Source organism: Solanum lycopersicum, chromosome 7, assembly GCF_036512215.1.
Source record: "Solanum lycopersicum chromosome 7, SLM_r2.1".
NCBI classification, from domain to species: Eukaryota; Viridiplantae; Streptophyta; class Magnoliopsida; order Solanales; family Solanaceae; genus Solanum; species Solanum lycopersicum.
In genome coordinates, this window is record NC_090806.1 from 5,279,006 (window position 1) to 5,305,519 (window position 26,514).

A 26,514-nucleotide genomic window follows, 5' to 3' on the forward strand; every position below is an offset into this window, starting at 1 on the left:
TCTACCTATTCTGCTGTGCTCCTTTCCTTTAGATACAACACCGTCTCTTACCGAGGCATATTTGAATGGTTATTAACGCTTAAGGACATCTTCTTCAATATGTCTGAAACTGAGACACCTTGCTGTAGTTGTTATCCTCTGCAATCTGAATACAGTACGCCTGCCATATTGATCCAAATTTGCAAGAAAAAATTGCTCTCATTTGAGATGCAGCTAATAATGACATGATGAAAGGTAAGTCATATCTATCCTATGTACTGTTTGTAGTTCCTATACCCTTCTGGTTTATACACTTAGCATAGCCTTCTCTCTTCGTAAATTATGAAACTTCGGTATGTCTTCATTCATATGGAAATGAAACATTAGAAGAAAAATGGATGATAAAGAAAATACACATGTTCACTGATTTCTTGTAGAGAAGAGTTACAGATAGAAACCACAATAAGAGGAAAACAACTATCAGGTAGGAAGAAGATCAAGAAAACAAGTTAAACTCTTGAAAAGTAAACAAGTATACAGAAACTTGACATTCATCGGGCCCTCCTCAGCTTTTTCTTGAGTCTTGCAAACCAGACTCTTGATATCATATCGAGCCAACTTGTCGTGTCCGTCAAGAATTTGAAGTAGGCATTCCTCCAAGAACTATTGACAATTAAACAGCCCAAAATTCCCCAAAATGCAACAAAAAAGCTTAGCACCATTGATATATAAAACTCCAGAGATGGAAACTCCTCCTCATCATCATGTTCTTGTGGATTGTTGTTGCTGCCATGATCGATAAGGGGGCTAGGAGGAGCATATCCAGGACACTCCTGAAGAGGAGGCCCACAGAGTTGAGCATTATCACTGTAGGATGATCTATCAAAACTTTGCAGTTGAGTGCTTGATGGAATTCTCCCTGATAACTGGTTGTTCGACAAGTCCAACACACTAAGAAAAGTCAAATTAGCAAGACCTTGCGGTATCACACCAGAAAGCTGGTTTCTTGACATGTCAAGAGACTCCAACATCCTCATTTGACCTATTCCTTCAATGACAGTTCCATTCAGCTCATTTCTTGAGAGGTTCAAAGATTTCAATCCTCTCATATCAGCTAATTCTTTAGGAACACCTCCAATTAATTCATTACTTGAAAGATCAATAGTCTTCAGATATAATAAAGGATTCTTGTACTCAGACTCTTGATTTTTCCATTGAACCAATAGGTCACCAATATACAAGTAACGACGAGGAAATTTACCATAGAAACCTTGAACTATAAATTCCATTGGCTCACCAGAATTATTATCTTGATACAATAAGGTGAAATTGTTGAAGCAATGTGGAATTTTCCCTGATAATCCATTCGCTGAAAGGTCCAGTATCTGAAGAAATTGAAGCTGACAGATTATGGATGGTATGCTGCCATGCAATCTGTTGAACCGCAGGCTTAGAATGCGCAAATTGAGTAGATCAGTCCCTATCCATCCAGGGATACTTCCTGTCAACTTATTCCCTCCAAGATCCAAGATTTGCAACCCCTGACATTGTGAAAAAGAAGGCAACATTCCACTTAAACTGTTTTGGCGTATGTATAACGCCTTCAAATTTGTCAAGGAACCCAATGAATGTGGAATTTCTCCAGAGAAATTGTTATAAGCTAGATTAAGAACAGCTAGACTTGTCATGTTCATCCAACAATCTGGAAGTTCTCCTGAGAATTGATTGTGTGACAAGTCTAGAGAAGTGGGAGATGTTCTACTTAGACAAATTGAAGAGATGGATCCAAAAAACTGATTTTTATGCAGGTAAAATATTTGTACATTGGTAGGGACTAGTGGCAAAGCCCCTGAAAAGTTGTTAGAGCTTAAATCTATAACCCTGTACCCATATGTATTCTCTATTAAGTCAGACACTCTTCCACTGATTTGGTTGTTTGAGAGATTCAAAATCTTTAGATCGGGGGGGAAGCTAGAGAACCAACTTGGAAGCGTGTCTGAAATACTCGCAAGAGAGATATCAAGAACAGTATAGTTGTTCTGATTTTGAAGCCATTTTGGGAAAGAAGGTCCCAAATTGCAAGACGGCAGGCTTATAACTTGTAGCTGAAAAGGAGGAAGCCAATTGAAGCTCGTCTTCAGAGCCAATGAGTTGAATGACAAGTCCAAATCCACTAAACTGGAGAGGTTTGAAAGGTGGGACTCAGTAATTGTTCCCTTCAGGACATTGTAAGAGGCATCAAAACTTTCCAGATTAGATAGTTGCCCCATACTTTCTGGTAGTCCTTCCAGTCTATTGGACGAGACATCCAAAATTCTAAGCTGTGAAAGTTTTCCGATACCTTGTGGTATCCTCCCTTGAAATTGATTAGAGCCAAGATGCAACTCTCTCAATGATGGAAACAATGCTAAATCTGGTAATGCCCCTCTCATTTGGTTTTCAGACAAATCCAGATACTCAAGGGTAGAAACTTGTCCCGCACTTTCCATAAAAGAACCATTCAGCATATTCTTCTGCAGGTATAATTTCTTTAAGGATGAAAATCTTGTTGCATTAACAATTGAACCAAACAATGAGTTTTCGTTCAACCCCAAAACCTCAAGTGATTTCCTACTGCCTGATAACCTGAGAAGCAACTCAGGAAGCCATTGGACTGTCTGAGTATTAGACATGTCCAGATGACGTAAACGTGTCAAATTCCCAAAAGAACTGGGAACCCCACCTTCAATCTTTAAGTTATTAGCAAGATCAAGATGTTCAAGATACATCAAGGTCCCAAAGCGATCATCAATTTGACCGCTGAGTTGATTATAAAGGAGGTCAATGCTAGTTAGGCTTCTGGTCAAATTGAATACCCAGCTATATTCAGATGAAGAAGAAAACTCATTACAACATAAATGAAGAACAGAAAGAGATATTAAAGAAGAATTGGCTAAATCAGCTTGAGATGGAACCAACTTAGAGAGTCCACAACCACTCAAGTCCAGTTCTTTCAATGAAGGGACCTTAGTTATCTCTTGAAACCAATTGTTTACTTGGAAGTTGCTAGAACTCAGACTCAAAAACTCTAGAGAAGACAGATGAGAAAGCCATCTAAGGTCCTTTACTATAAGATTATTTTCTCCAAGATCAAGAGTCCTTAAAGAAGTTAGATTCTGGAACTGTATTGGAATTACACCAGAAAAAAAAGAAGCTGACAGGTTCAAGTACTCTAGTCTCTTAAGTGAGCCTATGAATCTTGGTATTTCACTTCTTTCAAATTCATTAACACTGAGGTCCAAGTAATTCAAGTACTCCAACTCAAGCAGAGAAGGGCTAAGTTTACCTGTCAATCTTGGAGCAAAACAAGCACTGGCACCAACAGAACAAGTAAACTTATTGTGTAGATCAATAACAGTTACATGACCTGTTCTTCTGTCACATTCAATACCCTTCCATTTGCAGCATTCTTGTTTATCTTCTTCATCACCCCATGTAGATAAATGATCAAAAGAATCAGTAAGACCTCTTTTGAACTCAAGAAGAGCATCTCTCTCCTTATCTAAACATAGGGTCTTGTTACCACCTAATCCAAAAGATGTCTCTAGGAACAGTAGAGACAAAGTGAAAAGGAACTGTGCTAATCTTGCATATTTCCATTTGTCCATTGTTTTTTGCTTGAAACTATGAGCAAGAAGCAATTAATATATACATATATATATTTACCATTGACTAGTTCTTGCATGTATCTATGTACTTTCCTAGATAAGTGACCCCACTTTGATAAGAAAAAAGAATGAAAAGTAAAGTTATTCATTGCATCTCATTTTTGTCCCACTTTGGCTAGTAGCATAAACAAGTTACATGGAAACTTCTAAACCAAAAAGACTAAGAAAAGCAAAATGAATAAAGGGCCACATCAAATATCCATGTAAACTTCCAAGTTCCAACAATATCACCTAATTTTCTCTTGCATGAATCTATTTTTCCTAGAAAACTTGCAAGGTCATTTATCAATTAGGAAATTTAATGCTTAGCAATCCAAGATTTACAGACTTTGCTCTAGTTATTTTAACAACTTGAGTTGGACATAAAAACAAGTGAGTCCCCACTTTGAGAAGAAGAAAAAAAGAATCAAAAGAAAAGTTATATTATACATGTGATTTTTCTGCCAATTTGGCTAGTAGCATTAACAAATTCATGGAGATGGAGTCAAAGAAGACTTCTATAGAAAAAGCACTACTCTATCTGTTTAATAAAATTTACAAGCTAATTTATGTAGATAAATTTATGGAAAAATGACAGAAATTTTCACCTTTTAAGTTCTCTTTTTACCAATATCCCTTATTAGTTGTATAAATTTCCAAAATCTCTTATTTTCATGCATCCGATTAATGTATCAGTCTATCAAATTAATGTATCTCGCGCATCATATTAATGTATCGTGCACATCAGATTAGTGTATCAAGTATAAAATGTACATCAATTAGTGTATCATATATAAAATGTAATATATCTTACTTAACAATTAATATATCTCGCTCATCAGATTAATGTATCAACGCTTATATCATTATATCAGTTTGAGAGATTTTTGTAATATTATAAATTTATAAGGGACAAATGTAATTTTGCCTTAAAAGTATGTGATTTTTGTCTTTTGCCTTAAATTTATTGATACAAATATAAAACATAAACTCAAAAAAATAAATAGAATGACTAAAATAATTTGCGGGATATTTTTGTGTTTACATATATTAAATTTTATGTATTATAAATACCACCAAATGGAATGTATTAGTAATACATCCTACAATATCACGGAGAGTGTGTAACTAATGTATGGATTAATTATACATAGGTCCAAAATTCATACCAAATATAATATTAAATAATATCGTACATAATACATGAACGATTTCTCCTAATACTTTCTACCAAGGCTCGTAACTATCGAATGAGTATATTATATTTGTTAATGTGAATATGCAATATATAGTATTAAAATAGTGATATAATACTCAAAAGGAAAATAGTAAAAAGACGATTTTGTTTAAAGTGAAGTCTTTCAACGAAGGGTAAAAAATCCAAAAAAACATTATTATGGATATTTCAACTTTTGATATAATATCATATAATATAAATAGATATAGGTATATATATATAGATACATAAAATTCATTGCAAAACAAGTAGACTGGCACAAGAAATCTTAGTTTAAACTTATATTTTGTTTGAACATTCCATAACTATTATAGTAAGATACTACTATATATGTATACTAATATTTGAATTTCTATTATAAACAAAAGCATGTAGAGAAAATAGTTTAATGGTTTTGTGTTAAAAAATAATGAGCATATTTCAGTATTTGTCAGCTAGTTTAACCAAAAACACATAAAGATTATGAAAGTAAAAAGACAAATACCAATAGTATTTTCTCGCGAAGTTATGACTATAATTGATGTAAATATTAAAATACACTTTTTTTTTTCCTTTTAGATATTGATACTTGAAATTTACTATGGGCATTACATTAATGATGATTTCCATATATGTATGATTGTTGTAATGGGATAATTTTAGTGTGCAATATTTTGGTATGATTGTTGAAATGGGGTGATTTTATAAAGAGTGTACTGTTATAATGAATCACATTCCGATTATAGGCAGATCATGTTATTTTAGAGAAGTAAAATATAACATGAAAAATCGATTCAGGAGAAAATCATATCGTTATAATGAATGATTGTTATAGAGATTGCTTGCCACTTCTAAACTTTAGTACTACTGGATTTTTTCTAATATAAACAAGTTAACAACTCTTGACAGTAAACAAAGTACATAGAAACTTTACATTGTTCAGTTCCTTAGCTTTCCCTTCAGTCTTGCAAAGCAGACTCTTGATGTCATATGGAGCCAACTCTTCATGTCTGTTAAGAATGTGAAGTAGGCATTCCTCCACGAACGGTTGGCAATCAAACAGCCTAAAATTCCCCAGAATGTGACGAAGAAACCTAGCACCATTGATATATAAAACTCCAGAGATGAGAACTCCTCATCATCATCATGTTCTTGTGGATTGGTGTTGCTTCCACGATCGATAGGGGGAGCATATCCAGGACACTCTTCAAGAGGAGGACCGCAGAGTTGAGCATTGCCACTATAGGATGATCTATCGAAACTCTGCAGTTGAGTGCTTGATGGAATTCGTCCTGATAAGTGGTTGTTCGATAAGTCCAACACACTAAGAAAAGTCAAGTTAGAAAGGCCCTGAGGGATCATGCCAGAAAGTTGGTTTCTTGACAAGTCGAGGGACTCCAACAACTTCATTTGACCTATTCCTTCAACGACAGTTCCATTAAGATCATTTCTCGAGAGGTTCAATGATCTCAATCCTCTCATTTCAGCTATCTCTTTAGGGATACCTCCAACTAATTTATTACTTGAAAGATCAATGATCTTCAGATATAGTAAAGCATTCTTGTACTCGGACTCCTGGTTTTTCCATTGAATTAGTAAATCACCTATGTACAAGTAAGATCCTGGAATATAGTCATAACGGACTTTAAAATCCATTGACTCACCAGTGCCATTTTCTTGGCGCAATATGGTAAAGTTGTTGAGGCACTGTGGAATTTTCCCAGATAATCCATTTTCTGAAAGGTCCAGTATCTGAAGAAATTGAAGCTGGCAGATAAGTGATGGAATGCTGCCATTGAATTTGTTGGAACGTAGGCTTAGAATGCGCAACTGGAGTAGGTCAGTCCCTATCCATGCTGGGATTCTTCCAGTCAACTTATTCCCTCCAATATCCAAGATTTGCAGCAGCTGACATTGTGAAAAAGAAGGCAACATTCCTCTAAAGCTGTTCTGGCGTATGTATAACGCCTCCAAATTTGTCAAGGAGCCTAATGATAGTGGAACTTTTCCGGAGAAATTGTTGTAGGCTAGATTTAGAACAGCTAGATTACTCATATTCATCCAACAATCAGGAACTTCTCCTGAAAATTGGTTGTGTGACAAGTCGATGGAAGTGGCAGCTCCTATTGTATTTCTACAAATGGAAGAAATGGATCCAGAGAAGTGATTTTTATGAAGGTAAAAGATTTGTATATTGGCAGGAACTAGTGGCAAATGTCCTGAAAAGTTGTTAGAACTTAAATCTATAATCATGTAATCTTGTTTACTCACTATGAACTCCGAAACTCTGCCACTGATGTGGTTGTTAGAGAGATTCAGAATCTTGAGCTCGGGAGGAAGATTGGAGAACCAACTTGGTAGCATGTCTGATATATTCGCAAGAGAAATATCAAGAAGAGTGTAGTTATTCTGAGTTTGAAGCCATTTCGGAAAAGAAGGTCCCATATTGCAAGATGGAAGCCTTATAAATTGTAGTTGAAAAGGAGGAACCCAATCGAATCTCGTGTTCAAAGTCAACAAGTTGAAGGATAGGTCTAAGTCTACTAAACTGGAGAGGTTTGAAAAGTGGGACTCTGTGATTGTACCCTTCAGGACATTATAAGAAGCATCAAACCTTTCCAGGTTTGATAGCTGCCCCATACTTTCTGGTAACCCCTCTAATCTATTGGACGAGACGTCAATAATTCTAAGCTGTAAAAGTTTTCCAATACCTTGTGGTATCCTCCCTTGAAATTGATTAGAGCCAAGATGCAACTCTCTTAATGATGGAAAAAGTGCTAAATCTGGTAATGGCCCTCTCATTTGGTTATCAGACAAGTCTAGATACTCGAGGCTCGAAACTTGTCCCACTCTTTCCATGAAAAAACCATTCAGCACATTCTTCTGCAGGTATAATTTCTTTAAGGATGAAAATCTTGTGACATTAACAATTGAACCAAACAATGAGTTTTCGTTCAACCCCAAAACCTCAAGTGATTTCCTACTGCCTGATAACCTGAGAAACAACTCAGGAAGCCATTGGTATGTCTGAGTGTTAGACATGTCCAGATAACGTAGACGTGTCAAATTCCCAAAAGAACTTGGAACCCCACCTTCAGCCCCAAAATTATTAGCAAGATTAAGATGTTCAAGATACATCAAGCTCCCAAAGCGATCATCAATTTGACGACTGAGTTGATTATGAGAAAGGTCTATGCTAGTTAGGCTTGTGGTCAAATTGAATAACCAGCTATATTCAGATGAAGTAGAAAACTCATTACAACATAAATGAAGAACAGAAAGAGAGATCAAAGATGAATTAGCCAGACCAGCTGGAGACGGAACGAATTTAGAGAGTCCACAAACACTCAAGTCCAATTCTTTCAATGAAGGGACCTTAGTTATCTCTCGAAACCAGTTTCTTGCTTGGAAATCGTTACCACCAAGGCGCAAGAATTCTAGAGAGGAGAGATGAGAAAGCCACACAAGGTCCTTCACTATAAGATTATTGTTTCCGAGATCAAGAATCCTCAAAGAAGTTAGATTCTGGAACTGTGCTGGAATTTCACCAGAAAAATCAGAAGATGAAAGGTTCAAGTACTCCAGTCTCTTAAGGGAGCCTATGAATCTTGGTATCTCACTATTTTCAAATCCATTAACACTGAGGTCCAAGAAATTCAAATACTCCAACTCAAGTAGAGAAGGACTAACTTTACCTGTCAATGTTGGAGCAAAACAAGCATGGCCTGGACAAGTAACCTCACTGTGGAGATCAAGAACAATAACATGACCTGTTCTTTTGTCACATTCAATACCCTTCCAATTGCAGCATTCTTTTTCATCACCCCAGGTAGATAAACGACCAAAATCGTCGTTAAGGCCTCTTTTAAACTCAAGAAGGGCATCTCTCTCCTTTTCTACACAAAGGGTCTTGTTAACTTCTCTTGAAGTTGATCCAAAAGCTGTCTCTAGGAGCAGTAAAGACCAAGTAATAAGGAAATGTCTTGGATTAGTTCTTTTGCCCATGGTTCTATACAAAAGGTCTTGTTAAATTCTCTGTATTTCTGAAATTTTTAGCATCAACTTGTTTTTATATAAACTAGTTTCTGACAACGTGCGTTGCACGTTTATTTTTTACTATTGTTATATAATTTAAAATTGTGCTATCAAACAGAAAATGTTTAAATCAACAATATTAATTTTACCAATTATATTTCATGTATCAACAAAAATAAATAAAAAGGGATTGCGCATTTCGCACCAAGCAAAAAGTTTGTGAAATTAATTAATATAATATAGTCTCCTTTAACTTTGTATAAGTCTTTTTTATGATCTAAATATCAGTGATAACCTTTTATAGCCATAAATGGATATTAAAAGTACATGCACATTTATTGATCAGATTGCCTATTTTAGTTTAATGAGATACAATAGAGTGAAATATTTATATTATTTAAGTAAGGTTCTAAAATTAAAAGACTGTACTATCAAAATTATACAAGATTAAAAGCAATTACATTTAAAATATAAAATTGACAGATATATAATTTAAACGCTGAATTTCATACATACATCTATTTCAAAAGCTCATAATAATAGCTAAAGATTACAACACCACAATGAGTTTATTAGAAATGCAAAAGAAATTAGAAACAACACTAATCTTCGTGATGGAGAATATATATCGAAAGAGATATGAGGACTTAGGCATGTCTAAAAAGAAGTCTTCAAGTTCTTCTCCCCACCTCATGTATTCTATTTTTTCATGGCTTTTTTGCCTATCATAGATGGAATACTTTTTTGATTATCAGTTGAATGACAATTTCTTTCATTTTTCAATGGTCATCACCTAGTTCTTAAATAGTAGTAAAAATGTCTGTTTAAATTCTATATTTTTCAATTATAAATAATATTCTTTAATATATAGATAGATGGAAAGATGAAAAATACAAATCATAGTTAGACTTAATAAGAGAACTAACATTACCACTAATAATTATTGCTTTGAATTTGGAATCTAGTCTAGTTTGAACGAATAATTAAAAAGATGAAAAACATAAATCATTGTAATTAGTAATAAATGCGTCAATTACAAGTCATCTCAATAATTTATTACTAATTCATTCATATATAATAACACACTTTTAATATCTTGGTAATAAATCAAATAAATAAAATCAATGACATTAATCGGATAAATGGGGGGTCACTCTTTTCATATGCCAGTAATTATTCTAGGATATACATGTACAATTAAAATATATCTTTTCACATTTCAAACATTTAATTATTTGTTTATATTTTATTAAGAATTAATTTAAGGAAATGCAAAAGTCATCTACATTTTTATTAAAATGATACAATTTAACATTTAAACTAAATAATTAAATGCTTTTATAATATTTTAATTTATAGTAAGGATAAAATTCTAGTTCAACTTTTAACTTTTTTGTTCCCTCTTATAATAATATATGATAAATAATTAAATGCTTTTATAATATTTTAATTTATATTAAGGATAAAATTGTAGTTCAACTTTTAACTTTTTTGTTCCCTCTTATAATAATACTAGTTCTCGAATACGTGTGTTGCACGTATATTTCACGTTAAGTAATTTTTTTAAGAAAATAATATGAGTTGTATAGATTTGAAAGGGTAGATTACTTTTTGTCTGATTTAAACTTTTGAGTCATTTCTTTTTTGAGTTCAACATACATAATTAGTAAAATATATGTATATTGAATGTAACATGACAAACTATTAAAATCAATGTTTTTCATGCATTGCACCACCATATTAAACTAATAACTTCAAATTTTTTATTAAACCTCTAAAGTATATAATCTCATATATAACATTTTTTTTTCTATAGTAATACATGCACTTACATATATTAAAGTGTAAGATAAATTAAAGAATAACAAAATAAAGACACAACAATTTTAACTAATTAACCAACATCACCTGATAGGTAAACTACCACGAAATGGTTATTTGACATTGTTGCCTCAAATATGCAATCGGCTATAAGAATCTCAAGTTTTCAATCGTATGATATAATTTGAATAGTAATACACTTATCTAAACTACTGTGCAAATCAATTGGAACTGCATCCTATGCTTTTTAAAAAAAAATGTTATGTGTATTTATATAAAACTTAATAGAGTACATGAAAAGTTTTCTAACGGATGAAAATTAAAAGAAATAACAAATTTAAAATTAATGGGATAAATGCATATATAATTATATAGTAAAAGATAAATTATACTAAGGGCTTGATAGATTCATGAACTTCACATTAATGTTTCATAATTTCCGGAAGTTGAAACGAAATTAAAATATTGAATAGAGGACAATTTTAGGAAGATGAAAAAGCTAGCAATTCCCAAACATTGAATATAGGCTGTTGTAATTTGAGTGATAAATTAAAATATTACTCCTATTTAATTAGATTGTGTAACAATTTAAATAATACTACTAATTAGATTAGTTATTTTTGTTTATTAAATATTTTTATTAAGTAAAAGGCAAAAAAGTAATTCAACTTTGATAATCAAAATTCATTGAATCCCGAAATAAATATTAAACGAAAAAAACAATATTTTAAATAATTTCAAGAAAATAAATTAAGTTAGATATTTTAATTAAAAATTATTCTAAAGAAGTGGAAAAGTCATTAACATTTTGATTAAAATAATATAATTTAATATTTAAATTAAATAGTTAAATATCTTTATAACATTTAAATTTATAATAAGGGTAAAATCGTAATTCAACTTTTAACTTTTTTGGTTCCCTCTTATAATAATATATGATATGATAAATAATTAAATGCTTTTATAATATTTTAATTTATAGTAAGGATAAAATTGTAATTCAACTTTTAACTTTTTTGTTCTCTCTTATAATAATATATGATAGGAAACAGAAATCCATGATTTTGAAGTCTTCTCAAACCCAACCAAAATATTAGACAAACACTCAACAACAACAACACTATTGTCAAGGTAGTGAGACTATTTCTGAATATTAGAAGAAGACTCAACAACAACAACATACCTATTATATTACGAGAAGTGGGGTTCAGGAAGGGTGGTGTGTATGCAGCCTTGCCGGTACTTTTGTGAAGGTAGAGAGGTTGTTTTTGAATATTAACAAAGCTTGATATCATACTCAAGTGACCCTACTTTGAGAAGAAAATAAAAGAAAAATTATACCATATGAACATTTAATTTTCTTCTACTTTGACTAAGTAGCATAAACAAGTACCTAGAGTCAAAAAAAAAGATGGAGTTTATTTGACTTTTACATACCTAAATAAATAGTAAGAAAAGCAAAACGGGAGAAGGGTCAACATTAGAGTAGGCCATCCAGACACATATATCAATAATGTGAATGTGAATTGAGAAATTTCTAAGGGCTAGGCTGAAGCTTTTCATATTTTTTTTATATATATAATAGTAATGTTCGGATCAGCTTGCATATACCTTAATTATCGAGTTTTTTCTTAAAAGTAAAACAAAGTACACACAAGTTTTACATTTATCAGGCCCTTGTAAGATTTTTCATGAGTCTTGCAAACAAGACTCTTGATATCATATCGAGCCAACTCCAACTCATCATGTCCGTTAAGAATGTGAAGTAGGCATTCCTCCAAGAACGGTTGACAATTAAACAGCCCAAGATTCCCCAAAATGTGACAAAGAAACCTATCACCATTGATATATGAAACTCCAGATATGGGAACTCCTCATCATCATCATGTTCTTGTGGATTTGTGTTGCTGCCATGATCGATATGGGGTCTAGGAGGAGCATATCCGGGACATTCTTGAAGAGGAGGACCACAGAGTTGAGCATTATCACTGTAGGATGGTCTATCAAAACTTTGCAGTTGAGTGCTTGATGGAATTCTCCCTGATAACTGGTTGTTCGACAAGTCCAACACACTAAGAAAGGTCAAATTAGCAAGACCATGAGGGATCACACCAGAAAGTTGGTTTCTTGATAAGTCAAGAGACTCCAACATCTTTATTTGACCAATGCCTTCAATGACACTTCCATTCAGATCATTTCTTGAAAGATTAAGAGATTGTAATCCTCTCATCTTAGCTATCTCTTTAGGTATACTGCCATCCAATTTATTACTTGAAAGATCAATAGTCTTCAGATATAATAAAGGATTCTTGTACTCAGACTCTTGTTCTTTCCATTGAACCAATAAGTCACCAATGTACGAATAGTAAGTTAGAGGAATATTACAACCTTCAATATAAAATCCCATTGGTTCACCAGAACTATCATCCTGATACAATAAGGTAAAATTGTTGAAGCAATGTGGAATTTCCCCTGATAATCCATTTGCCGAAAGGTCCAGTATCTGAAGATAACTGATGGTATGCTGCCATAGAATCTGTTGAACCGCAGGCTTAGAATCCGCAAATTGAATAGATCAGTCCCTATCCATGCTGGGATTCTTCATGTCAACTTATTCCCTCCAATATCCAAGATTTGCAACCGTGACATTGTGAAAAAGAAGGCAACATTCCACTAAAACTGTTTTGGTGTAAGTATACAGCCTCCAAACTTGTCAAGGAGCCTAATGAAGGTGGAACTTTTCCAGAAAAATTGTTATAAGCTAGATTAAGAACAGCTAGATTAGACATATTCATCCAACAATCTGGAAGTTCTCCTGAGAATCGGTTGCGTGACAAGTCAAGAGAAGTGGTGGCAGTATAACTTTGACAAATGAAAGAGATGGATCCGACAAACTGATTTTTTATGCAGATAAAATATTTGGACATTGGTAGGGACTAGTGGTAAAGGCCCTGAAAAAATGTTAGAGCTTAAATCTATAGCCCTGTAAGCATATTTATTCTCTATTAAGTCAGAAACTCTTCCACTGATTTGGTTGTTTGAGAGATTCAAGATCAGTAGATCAGGGGGCAAACCAAAGAACCAACTTGGAAGCGCGCCTGAAATACTTGCAAGAGAGATATCAAGAAAAGTATAGTTATGTTGATTTTGAATCCATTTTGGGAAAGAAGGTCCCAAATTGCAAGATGGAAGGCTTATAACTTGTAGCTGAAAAGGTGGAAGCCAATCAAAGCTTGTCTTCAGAGCCAATGAGTTGAATGACAAGTCCAAATACACTAAACTGGAGAGGTTTGAAAGGTGGGTCTCAGTGATTGTACCCTTCAGGACATTATAGGAGGCATCGAAACTTTCCAGGTTCGATAGTTTCCCCATACTTTCTGGTAATCCATCCAGTCTATTGGACGAGACGTCCAAAATTTTAAGCTCTGTGAGTTTTCCAATACCTTGTGGTATCTTCCCTTGAAATTGATTAGAGCCAAGATGCAACTCTCTCAATGATGGAAACAATGCTAAATCTGGTAATGCCCCTCTCATTTGGTTATCAGACAAATCCAGATACTCGAGGGTAGAAACTTGTCCCGCACTTTCCATGAAAAAACCATTCAACACATTATTCTGCAGGTATAATTTCTTGAAGGATGAAAATGTTGTGAGATTAACAATTGAACCAAACATTGAGTTGTCATTCGACGCCAAAACCTCTAGTGATTTCCTACTGCCTGCTAACCTGTGAAACAACTCAGGAAGGCATTGGTATGTTTTAGTGTAAGAGATGTCCAGATAACGTAAATGTGTCAAATTCCCAAAAGAACTGGGAACCCCACCTTTAATATTAAGATTACCAGCAAGATTAAGATGTTCAAGATACATCAAACTTCCAAAGCGATCATCCATTTGACCGGTCAGTTGAACATTATAAGAGAGGTCTATGCTAGTTATGCTTGTGCTAATATTGAATAACCAGCTATATTCACATGAAGTGGAAAAATCATTACCTCTTAAATGAATGACAGAAAGAGAGATCAAAGATGAATTGGCTAAATCAGCTGGAGATGGAACCAACTTAGAGAGTCCACAACCACTCAAGTTCAATTCCTTCAATGAAGGGACCTTAGTTATCTCTTGAAACCAATTGTTTACTTGGAAGTTGCTAGCACTCAGACTCAAAAACTCTAGAGAAGACAGATGAGAAAGCCATCTAAGGTCCTTTACTATAAGATTATTGTCTCCAAGATCAAGAGTTTTTAAAGAAGTTAGATTCTGGAACCATATCGGAATTACTCCAGAAAAAGAACAATCTGAGAGGTTCAAGTACTCTAGTCTCATAAAAGAGCCTATGAATCTTGGTATTTCACTATTTTCAAAGTCATTCATGCTGAGGTCCAAGAAATTCAAATATTCCAACTCAAGTAGAGAAGGGCTAAGTTTACCTGTCAATCTTGATGTAACACAACCACTGGTAGAACAAAGAAACTCATTGTGTAGATCAAGAACAGTTACATGACCTGTTTTTGTGTCACATTCAATACCCTTCCATTTGCAGCATTCTTGTTTATTTTCTTCATCACCCCATGTAGATAAATGATCAAAACCATCAATAAGGCCTCTTTTGAACTCAAGAAGGGCATCTCTCTCCTTTTCTATTCACAGAGTCTTGTTAACTTCTCTTGAAGTTAATCCAAACGATGTCTCTACGAACAGTAAAGACAAAATAACAAGAAAATGAGCTAATCTTGGATATTTCCTTTTTTCCATTGTTCTTTGCTTGAAGCAACTAAATTTTCTCTCTTTTACTTTTGAAATCTTTAGCTTATTCAACTATATTCAAATTTCCATTAATATCTTTACCATTGACTGTTTCTTGCATGCATATTTTCCTAAAAAAGGGACTCTTAAGGGAAAAAAAATTGTACTAAAAACTTGAACTTGGCATAAAAACAATTGACCACACTTTAGATGGTAAAAAAGATCAAAAAGAGAAATGATTCATTGCATCTGATTTTCTTCCACTTTGGCTACAAGTTCATGGGGAGATGACTTTTATACAAAAGAAAGAATTAAGAAATGAAAAGAGAGAGAAGTGCTCAACTTTAGTAGTTGCTACACTTATTACCAAGTTTGTGGACATTAACCAGTTGTTGATAATGATATATCAATGGTGTAAATGTGATTTGAGATACTTTTCATCCAATATAAGTAGTCTAAGATAAAAAACTTATGAACCTACATATAACTGATATGATGGGGTAATGTTTTGTACTGAGGATGGAAAAATTAGGAAACTAACAACACCAAATATACATGTAAAACTTCCAACATTATCACCTATTTTAATGTTTTTTTCCTTCAAGTGTCATTTTTTATTTAGCGGGATGAGGCGAGGTAGCAAAAAATCATGAAAAAATTGTCATTCTTTCACAAGATATAAAAAGGTGAAGCCTTCAGATATATCCTTTCCTTGACATCATGGTGGTATATTGGAGTGTGGAGCCTCGGTTTTCACATCAGAATAAACTATAGGATGTGTCATTGTCCGCAAGTGAAATGATACATATTTTCTCCATCTACTAAAACTGTAGACATAACCAGAAAAAGGGAACTGTACCATCTTCTGATTCATCATATTCATTGGATAAGAAACTTATCAGGATTGCAACAACACTTGGGAACGAAAAACAGGTACTTTCCTCAGCTTGTGATATTAGCAGGAAATAAATTGTGAAAGTAGTAGTTTCTGTTAATGTTTACTCCATTGTTTTTTAAGAGAACATTCTATCAGCAACCAGAAGAAAAGAAACACAACCATCTGCTGGGAAAAGCAGTTTGACAGTCTCATACGGCATTCATAGATTGGAAGCTGCAGAACCTCTTTAAACTCTAAGCTGCAAAGCAAATACAATTAAAACCCTCCTCTTGGCTCCAAGAAAACATCAGAACTAACCTACAGCGGCCTTATGCCAGTATGTTAAACCGTATAACCGTGGGAATATAGATTATTAAACCATGTGTTTTTGGTCCAGGTTGTTTAGGTCAGCAAGAAACAGAGTGAAATGGTGGAATCTGCTCCTAGTGCCCCCTAATATCACAACATGACAACAAAGGTAACAGATTCTTACTACGAAAATTTCTCTAAAATTGAAAAAACAAAGATTCAGATTGGCTCTTAAGCCTTTCAATAGTCTGATTAATTCCTTTCTATATGGAAAGCCGGTTAAATTAGTAATACTAACTGCAAAGGAAATCTAAGCTTAGGTGCTGACGAGAGTACAAATGAGGAACTACGCTGCGAATGCAATTTGTGGTGAAAAGTCAAAACTTGTTAAACTTAAAATTTCACCTATAAATAAGGTTAAAAGTTCATTTCTCACCTGTTAGATGTATGTGTCCACTAGTGATCCTGGATTAGGTCCCTTGATAGAATAATAGTGCGGAACACAAACCCTTGGAGCAAAGCCATTGGCTGAGAGTCTGTTATCGTAAAAAGTCATGCACCAACCATGTCAGATTTGACAGCTTCTAGACAACTGTCTTTTGTCCTTTTCATGTACGCAGTCTTTCCTCGACCAGGTCCCTTGTTAGATCTGGAAGTTTGTTAAATCATCAAAACTTCAGATCATCTTAATATAACATCACCTATCTACAAAGTCATTTTGTAAATCACCTTATTACTTTAAAAATGAAATAACGAGAAAGTAATGTATCTTGGCTTGTGTATATTCGTGTGGAAGTTTTTCTTTATCCACAGATTGACCTGAACTCTACGTTATTTAAGAAACAAAATAAAAAGACAACAATATTATCAAATTTTGTGCATGAAATAAATCTTGCAGAAACGTGACTCGTGAACCTTATTGCACTGTTTTTGAAAGTGCATAGTTAAATCAACTTTTCCCTCTTTGTTAGTCATGATGTTTTGGTAGATTTTTTTGTCTTCATATTCTGTTTTTTCCTTTGCTTTAGATTTTGGATTATGAACGCTTAAGGGCATCTTGATCAACATGTCTCAAACTGAGAACACCTTGCTTAATTGTTATCCTCTGAATCTGAATACAGTATGGCCTGCCATAGTGATCCAAATTTGCAAGAAAAGTTGTCGTCGTTTGAAATGTAGCCCTTAATGACCTGCCAAAGTAATGTATCCCAAAATGACATGATTATATACTTAGCATAGCATTCTTCCTCTGTAAACTCTGAAACTTCTTCATGTCTTCATTCAAAAGTTTCTACGTTCATGCAATCGCCAAGATGAAAATGAAACATTAGAATCCAAAGGAATGACAAAGAGAAGGTACATGTTCACTTATTCATAAGTTTCAAGGTCACTTATCTATACACAATGTATACATATATGTATATGCCTACATTACCCTTAAATTTGTTTCCTTTTTACGAGACATGTCGATCCCGACTTTGAACCCACACTTATGATAGTGGAAAAAGTTATACAGGTTTTTCTCTAGTTATACTAACAACTTGAATTTGGCATAAAAACAAGTGACCCCACTTTGAAAAGAAGAAAAAATCACAAAGAGAAATGATCTATTTTCCACAAGTTGATGGGGAGAGATGGAACCAAAGAAGACAGTGTAATAAAGTTTGTGGACACATTAACTAGTTGTTGATAATGACATCAATGGTGTAAATGTGATTTGAAATATTCTTCATCCAATATAAGTAGTCTAAGATAACAAATTTATATGAACTCATATAACTTACATAATAAGGTCAAGTTTCGAACTAAAAACAGTGCATTGGACCAAGATTAACTGCAAACAAGAACAACAAAAGTTGTGTAACAACACTCCGTTAGATGTTGAAGTGAACAATTCGGATGCTAATTTAGGATAGTGTTCGAGTTTAGTCTTCTGTAGAAGAAGTGTTGCTTACGCGGAGAATTAGTTCAAAAGGAGAAGTCGAAATTCAGTAGCAATGTTAGATGGCTTTCGACTTCTCCAATCCTCCAAATCAACACCACTTGTTCTCCATAAAACTATACCAGACCAACATCTAAAATGTTATTGTTGATGAGAAACAGACCAAATTAGTGATCCATGCTTCAAAAACCATCTCGAAAATGATTAGACATATAATCTCATCACCTGACTAATGTCGAAAATCTTATAATCTCGTTTTCTGAATCAAAAAAGGCTAAGAATTTTTTCGAATACAAACAAAATTAAAATTGAATAAATTCATGACTTTTAGAATATCAAAATTATGTATACAAAAGAATGTAATAGTGTTTCTCAAGATTCATTCACTTTATAAAACCATAAGTATTAAATAAAATCAGTGTTCCCTTCAAAATTTAACATGGAAGATTTTTCAAATACTAAAAACGTAGAGCAGCCTGTACCAACTCCGGCCAACTTCGCCGTCCTGAACAACAATCAGGTAACGGAACTCTCTTTTTTCTCAGACCCACTTAGTAGCTGAACTCCATGAATAATGTGTTTGATAAATTGCCGCATTGAGCCATTTCTGTTCTATTCAGAAATTTTGAGTTTTTTTGTTCACTTGTTAATCTGAATTTGTTTCTATGAATTTTCTTGGTAGATGGTTTATGATATTGGGTGAACTTTAATTCCACTTATTTGGGAGAGGAAAAAATGTATTGGCTACACTAAAATGAATAGTGTCCACCATCTGTTTGATGAATTGCCACATTGAGACATATTGTGATATTCAGAATGGTTTTTTTACCTTTTATGCTCTGTTTGATGTGGAGAGTACAAGTGTTACGAACTTGAACCTTCAAACAATTCAGGTAAGGATGTTACGAAGGATATAATAATGAATAAATATGCACATCAACAAGAATTCCTTCACTATAAACAATTTGTGCATTATAATCTCCGCATAACAAACAAGCCCTAAATGCACCACATAAACTCTTGCAAGTGCAACAAATGTCTACTTGAGCGATACTAGTTGTAGTATAGCAAACAGCCGGCTTTCATACTTGCAACAGGTTCCATAAACTTCCATTTTCAGCAGTAGGCACGCTGTTTCCTTCTTTGCATAGTGCTTTTGTCTCCGTTGCCATTCTCTCTCAAGCACACCTCTTTTCTCTAGTTGATTCCTTCTCTTTTTTTTATAGTTTGCTTACTGCAAACCCATTATCATTGAATAATCTACTTTGCCGAATGACTGAAGTTCGTTACTTTATTGACACATTGTGATCTAGTTTATTGTTGTGGTGATTTACTTGTAACTTTTCATAGTAGTACACCATCTGTTTCAGAAAATCTCTATAACGATATATTGTCTGCTAGTGATAACTTTATCTTGTTCCATCCTTTCTGCTTATTTGGCTTTCAGATGACGAGCTATGCGAAAGAGACATTTGAATTTATGAAGCTTGCTTTAGAACAGGTATAACCTCTTATACTTAATCAAAAAAAAGAAGGTATAGCCTCTTATATTGCCAGTTTAGTTCATGTGTGCATATATCTCCAATCAGATGAACAACTACAAGTTGATCGAAAAGAGGAAACTGATAATCAAGTTTGTTCCAACCTAACAAGAATGATGAAGAACCAATTTTCTACAGAGGACTAAAAAGAAAAACTTTATTGGTCACATTGCTATAGACCGAATTGACTTTTTTACACAATAACCCCAATGTAATTCAAGCAACCTGGTACTGTAATGTGAGTGAAAATGTGAAATTGAATCTTTTTTTCCTTCATTATTTGTTTATTTTGTTCAGAGCAAGCAATTTGTTTTATATTTTACACATACTTTGCTTTTTTCCATATGGATTGATACACAAAATTAAAGGAATCAAATTCTTATATACCTCAATTTTGCATGATGTTACATTATTTATGTCTTATTGGTGGTATTGGTCGGAAAAAAGGAAGTTAGGTTGCATATTCAGTAATACACAAATTAAGAGGTCAGATTTATATACTTATCAGGTGAGCTTTTGAAGTTCTTTCATAGTTGTAGATGTTTTCAACTACTTCATTCCAGTTTATTTCACTAGCACAAAATCTTTAAGCAAGTCTCCTCCCAAAAAGATGGGTATAAATTGAATGAAAAGGGTTACTGCTTGGTGTTATGATAAAAAAAAGAGTGGTAAAATGATCTGGTAGGACTTAGGTGTTCAAATCTCTTACTTTATACTGCATATATGTGCAATTACATACTGGGACAGTGTGCTCTTTCTTTCTTCCTTTGCCACCATATTACAGAACGTCTTCAGAGATTTCCTTTACCCTTTTGCTCTTTTATTGTTATTCTTCCCACATTCCTAATACTTATATTTTTTTCTCAGGCAAATGATGCATTAGCCAATCTTGAAGTTCCAGTTGGGTAAGATTCTTGCTGAAGTTATTTGATACTTTGGCAATAAAATTCTTAAAATAATTAGTTTCTGTTAGGGAACTGTATCATCTAAAGAACGTTCTTTCTACAAGTCAGTGGCTTGGTCATGTTTCATCTTTGTTAGGGCCATGCCAACAATAGGCATCTGTGCCTCCTTGTTGTCTACTTTGTTGATCATTATGGATGCATATCAGATTTTTCCACTTGTTTAGTAGAGGAACATTTTTCTAAGTCAAGTCAAACCCTCCTTCCAACAAAAACCTCCCCTAAACCTTGATGTAGAGTTGAGCACAATATAAAGTCTTGTTACAGTCACAGGTGCCCTCGGATTAGCTTTTCAATTATCTATTTGCCTCTTATTGTCTTATTTCAACAAACTTAGATTTATTCGCTTAGAGCTAACTTCTTTTCAATGTATAGAATAACATGACCATTTTAAAGGTTGACAATTTCTTTAGCCTGAAACAAAGTTACTTATTTTATTTGTTTCTAGTTACTTCCTCTACTGTTTTCTGCTATCCTCTGTGCTTCAAATCCCAAAAAGAATTAAATATAGAACATTTTTACCATGGTGGAAGCAATTTATTCACTTAATTTTATTTGTCCATTAGAGCTTAATCCAGTACCTTTGTTGACTAGAACTAAGTTTTCCTTGGTAAGGCTATTCTCTTTTTAGTGCAGGGACATCAAAAGAAAAGAACAGTTGGAGAGCACCTATTGTATTATGTTTTCCTTTTCTTGTAAGTTGTATTAGTTTTTGTTGGCTAGATCATGTGGGAGTGAAAAATTGGTCTACGTAATTCACTAAAACTCCATTCTCCCCTTATATAAGCTAGACAATTGGTGTGAAGAGAAAAAGATGACCAAGTATTGAAAAGATAACAAGGAAATTTATAGAATAATAATAATAATAATAATAATAATAATAATAATACCATAAAAGATAAACTGAAATAGAATACAACTATTATAGAAAAGTGATCCAAATTCTAAAATTTTAAAATGGTAAGAACTGTGGAAAGGAAAAATGTGCCAGAAAAGAAAATGAAGTTGCAGGACAAGAAGAAAAACGTGAATGGTGTGGGAGGAGGGAGATTACTAGTCCCGGGGTTGAGGTCATGGAAAGAATTGGCGCAGGGATGTAGGTGGATCAGGGGGGTATAGCTATGTGCAACATGTGCTATTTATATAACAAACATGAAGAGAATGGAAGCTACTTCTTTCTACACTGCTGGGTAGCTAAGCAACTCTGGGATTTCTTTCTCGGCATGTTTAAACTGAATTGGACCGTGCCAGTCTCTGTGAAAGATCTGCTGCTACATTGGAGCCTCAAAGGAAGAAACAAGGTACTGAAGTGAATCTGGAAAACAGTCCTTGCCTGTGTGTTAGGTAGTTCGGAAAGAGAGAATTTCTGGGTGTTAGAGGGTAAAGCAACTAATGCCCAGGAGCTGAAATACAAGTGCTTTTATATGCTGGTTTTATGGTGCAAATTTCAGGATGTACATGATATTGACAGAATGATAGTTTTCATTAGCACTCTACAGACATAGCCTGTAGGACCTACTGAACAAGATATTCTCCTTCTTTTGTTTTTTAAATGTAGGTAATATCTCACTTTTATACAGTCCGATCACCTTCTTGACATTTGGCTTTGTTCCATTTACAAAAAAAGTTCTTTACTGATTAGAAAAGGAGGTAGGCAGCTTATGGAAAGCTGTGGTGGTAGGAGTAAACAAAATAAATGTAGCAATTCCAAGGTGGCTGGAAGAAGATGCATTGTCAGGGTGAGAGTTGCTGGTGTGAGCACAGGGAAGGGTTGGTGGGGGGTGGCTTGTCTAGAGTTTCAAGGAGGAGGAAGAAGAAGAGAAAAAGGAGAAAATTTTGCTGAGTTAAATAAATAAGAAGAAGAAATGAGGACCTGTTGGTCTCTACTTGAACTTGATGGGCAAAGGATATAACCCCTCCCCCCTCCCTCCCGCTCTCCTCCGAAGTGTAGTGGTCTTGGTTTAAGATAGTGAAGATTTTTTGGATAACTAATCCTATGCAATGGTGTAGCAAAACACAGGATTGGCTGGAATTAAAAAAATTGTCTGTTGAAGTTTCTTCAATCGTTTTTGTTCAGTTAGCATATTTGATTATGTTTTTCCACGTTTCAGCTGTGTCTTTGTTGAGGATGGGGAAGTCATTGCCTCAGGAAGAAATCGAACAACTGAAACAAGAAATGTATGTGTTCAACTCTTAATTTCCTTAATAAGATCTGTATTAGGTATCTTCCATTATGTTAGATGGTGCTAAATTGTTGTCGATATGTATGCTGAGATAATCTGTCTTGCCCACCGATATTCATATGTATTTGATAAACATTCACGCCCAATGTCCACATGCATGCTGTAATAAATATACCAGAGAAAAAGATGTTCAGTGCAGGAGAGGTTGTATTGCAGTTGTGATATCTCCTGTTTCGTGTTGCGTGGTAACTATTGAAAGCATCATTGTTTACTCTCTGAACCACTTGAACTTTTTTCCTTTAGCTCAGTCATGTAATTGTCCATAAGTGTAGGTGTGAAACCATAATGCGTGAAGGTGTTAAAAGGGATGGGGTACACTTAAAATCACTTCAAAGGAAGTTGTCTTGAAAGACATACAATTGGAATCCATATACATGTAAAATTAGCAAATACTAGGGTATAACGGACGAAAAAGATCCATTCTACTGACACCAATTACTTTAGGTCCTATGCTTTTAGGAGTCTCTTAGTCATATGAGAGATTTATACACTAGAAGAAAATATAGGAAAAAAACTATTACATTTTTCAGTATTTTTATTTTGTATGATATTGGTCTCCGATTAGCTTAAGTGAAGTGACATGTGTGTGGGTTGGTGTAGCTGGTCCCAACTTGAATTTGTGAGAGAAGCGTAGTTGTCGTTATTTGTCAATCATGTAATTGGCACAAAAAGGGTAGAGGATAGAATGAACTTCCGCACAAAATACTTCTCCAAGAAATGGAGATTGTTTTGTGTCACCAAGGGAAAAGTGGAAAATACTGCCGTTATCATGCAAGGATGAGGGTTTGGGGGGTTCAGAGTGGAGATTTACCATAGACATGAAAAAAGATGTTCTCTAGAAATGCATGTGCTCCTAAATATATTTACGCTTGAAAGATATTTTTCTTGATGGGTATCTTCTTACTATTTCCTCCCATATCATGTTGTAGTTTATATATGTAACTTTGGATTTTTACTTCATTCATTATGCATAGATTGCCTTGTGGTTCTCACTCTCAGTCCTGTTGCGCTGAGATACCTTTTGAAAAGATCTTTTCCCGCATGGGGATAAGACCCATTACTTGCAGATGATAGTTGCATGATTATTTGCTTGGTTTGGCTTAATCTATTGACTTCCACTAATTATTTAACACTCGATACTGAGGTGCACTTATTTCCTAATCATGTAACCTGACTAAGCATTCCTATAAATCCAGGCTACAAGACATGCAGAGATGGAAGCAATTGATTTTCTAGTTCAACAGTGGCAGAAAAATGGACTTTCACCTCTTGAAGTTTCTGAAAGATTCTCAAAGTGCACTCTGTATGTCACCTGTGAGCCATGTATAATGTGCGCAGCAGCCTTGTCATATCTTGGTATGTTGAAGCATTTCATTATCTGCTGGTCTTGCTTTATATATCACTAGCACATTTCTCTAACATAACATGTTTCCTCTGCAAGGAATAAAGGAGGCATATTATGGATGTGCAAATGATAAATTTGGAGGCTGTGGATCTGTACTATCACTTCATACCAGCAACTCTAATCTTCCAACTAGGTTTGATAATATACTGAATATTATTCTCCACAATTCAGCTTTTCAAGAAAAAGTGACAAATGGGAAATTAATTGGAAGTTACAAAACATAACAGTGAATTAGCCTCATCAAAAAAGGGTTTCAAATGCACTGGGGGAATAATGGCTTCTGAAGCAGTTTCTCTTCTTCGGAGCTTCTATGAGCAAGGAAATCCAAATGGTATATCTCTATCTCCATAACATCATAATGAAGTAAATGCTGTTTGACACTAGATACTATACATATAGTGGAAGATGACTGACAGACTCTAGTAGTTTCAACCTGGAATTTATTCATCAGTCATCGTGTCACTGAAGTTGTTGTTTTCACACATGAATCAATATATTTAGAAATCCTGCTAGAAATTACCCTGGAATGAAGTCCGGTCTCAATTCGTGTGTCTTGGTTTATTTGATATTGCTTCTGATCTCATTCATTCAGCATAACTATCACATATTACAGAGTATTGTCTGGAGAAAGAGTGCCCCGACGTGACTGTTAGTGGTCTACTAACAATCCATAAATATGAGGTTTTGCACCATTTTCTGAAAGAGGAGTGTAACTGGCGAACTGCAATAATCTCTTTCAGCTTATAAAGTAAAGGTCTCATTCAAGCTTTGACAGGGTAAAGTCTTTTATTAAAAAATGAATTGGGAGGGGGTTCAAGGAGTAGAGAAGATGTTCATGTATACTTTCAGAAAACATGCACTGAAAGTATCAGTAGGGTTATAGGGAAGGGGGTGAGTTCTGGTATTTAGATAGAGAGGTCAAACAGGTCATATGAGTTTGATGTGTTGAACGTATTTGCACCAACAGTTGAAGCACTTAAAATTTCTTGAGCGCGCACTCATGTTTCAAGCTTATTTACATTTGAATTGCTATAACATAAAGATCCTTTCTTCTCCAACATCAAACTTGTTTTGTCTGTTGCAAAAGCTTGAGTAATTCTTGTTTCTATCAATGATTTCAGCACCAAAGCCTCACAGACCTCTAAAGCAGCAAGTATAGAAGTAGCAAGTGTCAGTATTCCTTCAACTTCTGGTACAATTTGTTGGTTATCATCCAATATTGGTACGGTTTTATATTATTGATTATTTATAAATTAGTTCAAATACTTTATGATTATCGATTGCTTTAATAGGAAGGGGCAAGTGTAAAAGTATTCGTATTTGAGACGACCATTTATGTCATAGCAATAATAGAATTTCTAAGTGTTTTTAATAATATCACTTGATATGAGTTTACTTTTCATATTCAAAATTCAAAACACCAGAAATTGAACTTATATCATATAAGCTACTCTAACTTTTTCTTGGTAAAAGTGAGACACTAGGCAGTACTTGAGCTGCTGAAGTACAAAAACACAAAACTGGACTAGCTTTTGATATTAGGCAAAAGAAACAAATTGCCCAAGTAGTAGTTTTTGTTAATGTTTAGTCAAATTGTCTTTTAAGAAAACACAAACACACGCATAGCAGGAGCTTAGTGTACCAGATCACTAAGCTTGTGAAAGAAAATGGAGAATCAACACAATGACACCATCATTGCAAACTCTTTAAATGGTAAAGCAATTATGATTTAGTGGTGACTAATAAAAATCA

The 26,514-nt window shown here is 34.1% G+C and overlaps 3 protein-coding genes and 1 pseudogene across 5 annotated transcripts; 1 reads left to right on the top strand and 3 right to left on the bottom strand.

Annotated features, from left to right (window-relative positions):
* Window positions 1-378: 378 nt before the first annotated feature.
* Window positions 379-3,634, bottom strand: Eix1 (EIX receptor 1). The gene is given in 1 exon segment (NM_001247498.3): window positions 379-3,634. A coding segment is annotated over 1 exon segment (3,096 nt). The 5' UTR covers window positions 3,627-3,634; the 3' UTR covers window positions 379-530.
* Window positions 3,635-5,719: 2,085 nt separating this feature from the next.
* Eix2 (receptor-like protein EIX2) lies at window positions 5,720-8,913 on the bottom strand. The gene is given in 1 exon segment (NM_001375921.1): window positions 5,720-8,913. A coding segment is annotated over 1 exon segment (3,066 nt). The 5' UTR covers window positions 8,887-8,913; the 3' UTR covers window positions 5,720-5,820.
* A 3,369-nt stretch (window positions 8,914-12,282) lies between these two features.
* On the bottom strand, window positions 12,283-15,627 carry LOC101257578 (receptor-like protein EIX1; annotated as a pseudogene).
* Window positions 15,628-15,962: 335 nt separating this feature from the next.
* On the top strand, window positions 15,963-26,164 carry LOC101257873 (tRNA-specific adenosine deaminase TAD2). 3 transcript variants are annotated; one of them, XM_069286698.1, is made up of 8 exons: window positions 15,963-16,838; window positions 20,059-20,112; window positions 21,020-21,057; window positions 23,226-23,292; window positions 24,554-24,713; window positions 24,799-24,895; window positions 24,990-25,093; window positions 25,884-26,164. In XM_069286698.1, the coding sequence occupies exons 1-8, from the start codon at window positions 16,827-16,829 to the stop codon at window positions 25,919-25,921; spliced, it is 570 nt and encodes a 189-aa protein (XP_069142799.1). In that variant the 5' UTR covers window positions 15,963-16,826; the 3' UTR covers window positions 25,922-26,164. The 3 variants fall into 3 exon arrangements, with proteins under 3 accessions (XP_069142799.1, XP_004242811.2, XP_019070494.2); XM_004242763.5 differs by lacking the exon at window positions 15,963-16,838 and adding an exon at window positions 18,437-19,131; XM_019214949.3 differs by lacking the exon at window positions 15,963-16,838 and adding an exon at window positions 19,325-19,504.
* Window positions 26,165-26,514: the final 350 nt, after the last annotated feature.